Source organism: Silene latifolia, chromosome 9 (genome assembly GCF_048544455.1).
Source record: "Silene latifolia isolate original U9 population chromosome 9, ASM4854445v1, whole genome shotgun sequence".
NCBI lineage: Eukaryota > Viridiplantae > Streptophyta > Magnoliopsida > Caryophyllales > Caryophyllaceae > Silene > Silene latifolia.
The window spans coordinates 143,434,164-143,440,691 of record NC_133534.1 but is presented as its reverse complement, the minus strand read 5'-3'; the positions used below and the strand labels follow the sequence as shown (position 1 = coordinate 143,440,691).

The 6,528-nt window shown below is 38.0% G+C and overlaps 1 protein-coding gene across 1 annotated transcript; it reads left to right on the top strand.

The window, feature by feature from the left end:
* The first annotated feature begins 370 nt into the window (after positions 1 to 370).
* LOC141601694 (uncharacterized) lies at positions 371 to 5,542 on the top strand. Its single transcript, XM_074421991.1, has 8 exons — positions 371 to 497; positions 616 to 836; positions 941 to 1,682; positions 1,751 to 2,597; positions 2,717 to 3,869; positions 5,008 to 5,154; positions 5,294 to 5,428; positions 5,537 to 5,542. The coding sequence occupies exons 1-8, from the start codon at positions 371 to 373 to the stop codon at positions 5,540 to 5,542; spliced, it is 3,378 nt and encodes a 1,125-aa protein (XP_074278092.1).
* Positions 5,543 to 6,528: the final 986 nt, after the last annotated feature.

Genomic DNA, 6,528 nt, shown 5'->3' with positions numbered 1-6,528 from the left:
GAAATGTGATGTGGCCACAGAGGAAAGAACAAGGTGGGGTATGCTAGGGTTATGGTGGAGTTGCGGGTGGACCAACCTTTGCCAAAGAGTGTCTCGTTTAAAGATGAGAATGGAGATGTGGTAAAAGTGGGTATTGAGTACGAGTGGAAGCCTGTAACTTGTAAGAAATGCAAGGGTATGGGACATGAAATGGAGAATTGTAGGAAGGGAGAACTAAAGAAATCGAACCAACAACCCATTAGGAAGGAATGGAGACCGGTGCGAGAAGGTGAATGTACTGATAAGGCTCTGAACCAGCGATTCGGGACACTGTTCATGTGGAGAGGAGATCGATGTGGGGTTTCATACTCCTAGAAGGAGACTTGTGAAGATGCATAGCACTGAGAGACCTAATGAGGGGGGTAAGAATGAGAATTTTGGAGCTTATTCCTATAAGGAGGTTGTCTTTGCCTCCCCTCCTAAGAAAAACAGTCCTAAGAAGATCGGTCATGATATGGGTAATGCTTCAACTACTATTTTATCTAATGGATAGGATAGGATTCTGGAACATAAGAGGAATGAATAGAGTAGGCAAACAAAGAGATATAAATAATTTTTTGCAAGCTAATAATATAGGTTTATTTGGTTTACTTGAGACTAAAATAAAGAGTAAAGCCTTTCTAAAGGCTACGAATAGTTTTTCTAATTGGTGCATCACTACAAATATGGGATATCATTCTGGAGGACGCATTTGGATCATCTGGAAGCCAAATTGCTTTAGGGTGAATGTGATAGAATACAATGCTCAATTTGTACATATGAAGGTTGAGTCTCTGGTGGATAGGAGGATTTTACGGGTAACAATGGTTTATGCCTTCAATGGACGAGAATGAGAGAGAGCCTCTGTGGGATAGTTTGAGGAAGATTTCAGGCCTGGTTAATGGACCGTGGGCAATTGCAGGAGATTTCAACTGTGTCTGAATGCTTCGAGAGAGTAGGGGGTAATACACCATCTGGTGAAATGGAACCTTTTCGAAGATGTATTGCAGATTGTGGGGTGGTGGATTTAGCTGCAGTAGGAGCCTTGTTTACCTGGAACAACAAGCAGAAGCCTGAAGAGAGAATATACAGCAGAATTGATAGGTTCTTGGTCAATCAAAGCTGGTGTGATTCCTTCCCAGATATATATGCTCACTTCTTGCCTGAGGGTTTGATGGATCATACGCCTTGCTTGTTAAAGAGCACTAGTTACACTCAGGGTAAAAGAAATTTCAAATACTACAACATGTGGGGTGGTTCAGAGAAGTTCATTCCTTTGGTGAGGGAGAATTGGGATGCTGGCTTCACGGGTACACCCATGTTTAGACTGGCAAAGAATTTGAAAGGCATGAAATCAGTCCTTAAGGAGCTGAATAAAGAGTGCTTTAGTGATATTGAAAATGCAGCTACTATCCTTCAGAAAAAGGTGGAGGGATTGCAGGAAGAGATTAACAGGGATCCTACTAATGTGCAAAAGATCACTGAAGAATATGAAGCCTCTATTCAGATGCAGGAGCTAGCTAAGGCCAGGGAAAGTTTCCTTGTTCAAAAATCTAAACATAATTGGATAAAGGAGGGGGATGCAAACTCTTCTTACTTTCATGGTTTGCTGAAAAGGAGAAGGAATATGAACAAGGTTGCTATGATTGAGGATATGGTGCAAGGTGTGTGAGACTCGGGAGCAGATCCAGGAGGCTTTCATTGCCTATTACCAAACTCTGCTTGGATCAAGTAAAGAGACTAAGAAGATTCATAGAAGGATCATTGCTCAAGGGCTGTGTGTCTGCTGAACATTGGCTTATGCTAAGGAAACTGTGGATCGGGAAGGAGATTAAAGATGCTCTCTTTAGTATTCCTGATATTAAATCACCAGGGCCAGATGGATACACGAGCAAATTTTTCAAAGATGCCTGGGGGGAGATAGGAGGAGATGTTATAAGAGCAGTCCAAGACTTTTTCCAGAACAGGCAACTCCTTAAGCAAATCAATTCCACAACTGTTACACTAATTCCTAAATGTGACAGACCAAAAAGTGTCCTACAATTCAGGCCCATTGCCTGTTGCAATGTTGTTTACAAAGTCATTTCAAAGCTGCTGTGTTCCAGATTAGCTGAAGTTTTACCTCACATTGTAGGACAGAACCAGGGAGCCTTTATTCAACAAAGAAGCATCCAAGAGAACATCTTAATATGTCAAGATTTGATCAGACTATATGAAAGGGCTCATGCTTCACCAAGGTGTATGTTCAAAATAGACTTGCAGAAAGCATATGATACTGTAGAATGGTGTTTTGTTGAGAATCTCTTGGAGGAGCTCCAGTTCCCATCTGATTTTAAAGCAATGATAATGCAGTGCATTTCTACAACTACATACTCCTTCTCTTTAAATGGAGAAATGTATGGTTATTTCCAGGGGAAGAGAGGATTGAGACAGGGGGATCCTCTCTCTCCCTTGATTTTCACAATGTGTATGGAGTATTTGACTCGGTCCTTGCAGTATGCCTCCTCAAAGCCTACTTTTCACTACCATCCTATGTGCAAGAAACAAAGACTCACTAGTCTTATGTTTGCTGATGATGTGTTACTCTTCAGCAAGGGGGATGCCACCTCTATGATCTTTCTTTATTCTGAGTCATTTTCTACTTTTTCAAATGCTTCGGATTGCAAATTAGTGCCTCAAAATCTAATGCATATTTCAGGAATGTGCCTGAGCAGCTGAAATCTGAGATATTGCAGATATCAGGGTTCAGTGAAGGGAATATCCCATTTAAATATCTTGGAATGCCAATCCAGACAACAAGACTCAGGAAGCAAGATTGTGAGTGTCTTGTGGACAAAATTTGTGCAAGGATACATGGGTATGGGGCTAGAAAATTTTCTTATGCAGGTAGGTTAGTCATAGTAAAGAGTGTGCTGAATTCTTTACACTCCTACTGGGCATCAATGTTTGTTCTCCCCAAAGGAATCATCAAGAGGATTGAAGCTGTGTGTAGAAACTTCCTCTGGGATAATTCAGCAGACTACAGGAGGGCTCCCCTAGTGGGATGGGACACAATCTGCAGACCTAAGGAGGAAGGTGGTTTAGGGATCAAAGACCAGGAATGTTGGAATAAGGCAATGGTGGGAAGACTGGTGGACTGGGTTGCTACACATAGAGACTCTATCTGGGTGAATTGGGTGCAAAGCAACTATCTTAAAGGTCAGGAGTGGATGGACTACAGGCCTAGCTCGAACTCAAGTTGGGTATGGAGGAGAATATGCAAGGTTAAGGAAGAAATGAGAAATGGTTATGTCAATGGAGAGTGGAGTATTCAACAAGGAGGGTACTCTCCTGCTGGGTGCTATGACTGGTTCAGAGGTGCAAGGCCACGAACACAGTGGGTAAAAGTAGTTTGGAATGGATGGACACTCCCTAAACATCAGTTTTTGGGATGGTTGGTTGCTCATAAGGCTCTGAATACGGTAGAAAGGCTAACTAAGTTTGGGGTGATCACTGAGGAGAAATGCTACCTGTGTGGCTCAGCTGATGAAAACATAGAGCACCTGTTCTGTGAGTGTGCTTACAGTAGCAGAGTGGTGATGGAACTGAACAAAAACACTACCTGGACTTTCCCTACAAGGGATTTGGTTGAGTGGTGCAGTAGTAGAACAGGCACGGGGCTTCAGAAGGGAGTCCAATATGCCATAGTGTTGAGCTTGATGTATCAGTTATGGCAACAGCGGAATAGAAGTAGGAATGACATGAATTTACTTAGGCCTGAAAGGGTGGCTGGTGTTATTTTGGAAACTATGAAATCAAGAGTTCGAACCCAGGAAAGAACAATACTGACTCTTGCTGAACGAGATTGGCTGGCTAGATTGAGTCTTATAGAATGATATTCTTTGTATGATCACCATAATGTAATTATTTCATTTTTAATATACTTCTCACATTTCACCAAAAAAAAAAAAAAAAAAAAAAAAAAAGAGATTAATTAATTCCTTAAAATTGAACAATTTACATATGTAAATGAGAATATGAATCTTATTGTAATTCGATTAAATGAGATTAGTTTTAGTAAATAAAATGTTGTATATTACTAATACTTTTTTTATGAAACAATTAAATTAAGAATAATCGGTTAATTATAATTACAATCGGTTGTAGATTATATTAACATGAACCATTTTATATACTTGTAATCATGAATTACTAGTCAATTGTTATATATAATTGTATTAATATATGTAATGATATTTAATTGTTAAATATGCATTAATATTATTAATAACATGTTACATGTTACATGTTACACATTATATGACAAAGTGACAATTGACAAAAATAAAATGGACTCCATATTACATAGAGGCACCAGTTATAGAGGGGTGTTTAAGGAGAAGTGGTTAAATTGTTTTTAATTATAGAAAACACAATGATTACCATTTAACCTAATCTACACTCTAGCTTGTTTTTGAAAAGAACAAATTGCAAAAGTGAAAGGGCATGCATTGGCTCCCGAAGCCACTCCGTTCCACCGGTTTTTCCACCCTCCTCTACAAGAATAATTTTTGTTCTTATTCTTAGACATTCTTACTTTTTTGAGAATAATTTTCTCACCTCTCTCATCTTCTCTCTAAAAGAAGTTTTAGTATAATATTGTTCAAAAATCTTATATTTAGATTACTAAAGGTAGTAATAAAAATAGGGTTATTTAATGGGAATACTATGAACTATGGGTGCCCTTCTCAAATTAATATGACCTATTGATTAACTACGATTATTATCTACTATTATATCCCTTTTCATAGAACAATATTGGGCATTTTTTAACCGGTTGGTGAAGGTTGAAAGTTCCCACTTTTCCTTTATAAGATCTTAAGATCTTCATCTTCTTCATTTGCAACGGCATTCTCCAAATTTCTCCATTAAATATCCTTAATTTCTCCTTTTTTATTGCTCTCTCCTCTTTTGACTAGTCTATCATCCAAATTTGTTCCATTAATAAAGGGCTCATCTTCTACATCATCATCCATTTCTTCTGATTCAAAGGCTTCAAAGGCGGTATTTTGCAACCACAATTATAAAGCGGTTATAAAGACCATCGGTAAAGGACGAAATGTTGGGAAGAATTTCTATGATTGTCCGCTTTGGCCTGTAAGTATCTTTATTTAATTTTTTAGATAATTAATTATCTTATTTAAATTGGGGATTTAATTTAAAATGTTGGTTTTAATATGTTGGTTTATATTTTTCAATTATGTAGAATGGTGGTTTATATTTTTCAATTATGTAGAATGGTTGTGGGTTTTTCGTTTTAGAGGAAGATTTGAAGGTAGGAAGTGCTCGGAATTTCAGTGACTATGAAATGAAGATATATGATGACAAATTGAAGAAATTGAAGCTAAAGAAGGAGATGTTTAAGATGGAGGTGATGTATTTGAAGGATGAATTAAGTAGACAATCAAAAAGGCAAAAAATGCTTATGTATGCCTTAATTAGTTCTTGGATATTTTTTGCTTTTATTTGGATGGTTTAGCTGTAATTGTGAGACGAGAATTGACATCTTGTGTAATAAAGCCTGAGATGTAATTTGAAGACGTAAACTGAGATGTTCTTTTATGCTCAAAGCTGTGTAATAAAGCTTGGTTTTCATTGCATTCCTGATCCAAAATGGCCATTACATAATGGCATTACATAATGCTGCTTGTTTGTCAAAATGAAACATTTACTTATCTATTACACTAAACTGATTGTCTAATGATTTCAGTACTACATTAGAATGCATTACTACTACTACCAAACTTTACAACTATACTACAACTCAAACAATCTGGTTGGCGGTTTCTTGAGTATTTGGTCCTCCTTGTCCATTAACCAAGATGCTTGTTGGTCCACTGGTACTACCCACAGGCTGCCAATAAGAAAGCACTTGTTAGTGAACTGATTCATGACTCAAAATACTCAACTTATTTAAAAAAAGGTATAGGTATATATACTTACATTTGTAAATGCATTCCCTTCTTGATCAATTAGCACTCCAAATCCTTGAGGTGGCTGTAAACAAATGAAATTAACTTGTTAGTGAACTTACTGAACTTACAAAATCTCAAGAACACTAAAAACTTGTAAACAAATGAAATAAATATGTTACTTACCCTAGATCTTCCACCACCTCTTCCATCACCTCTTGCACGACCTCTTCCACCTCCTCTGCCACTCAATATAACTCTTCCACCCTTACCAACTCTTGTTGGTTGTGCTATGGCAGAATGATGAGCATGTGATGCCTGGACATCTGAAGTGACCTAAACCCTTGGATATTTTCTAGGCCTGCCCATGGGTCTTTTTGGTGGTGGTGGTTGTGCTTTGTCCTTATCAGGACACTTCCTTTTATTATGTGTATTTGACTTGCAAACAGAGCATGTCATTTCAATGCCATGCCTGGTTAAATTACCTTTCTTCTTTGGATCCTCATGAGGATCTCTCCTCCTTTTCTTCCTAGGCCTATCGGGCCCTACCTTAATGGGA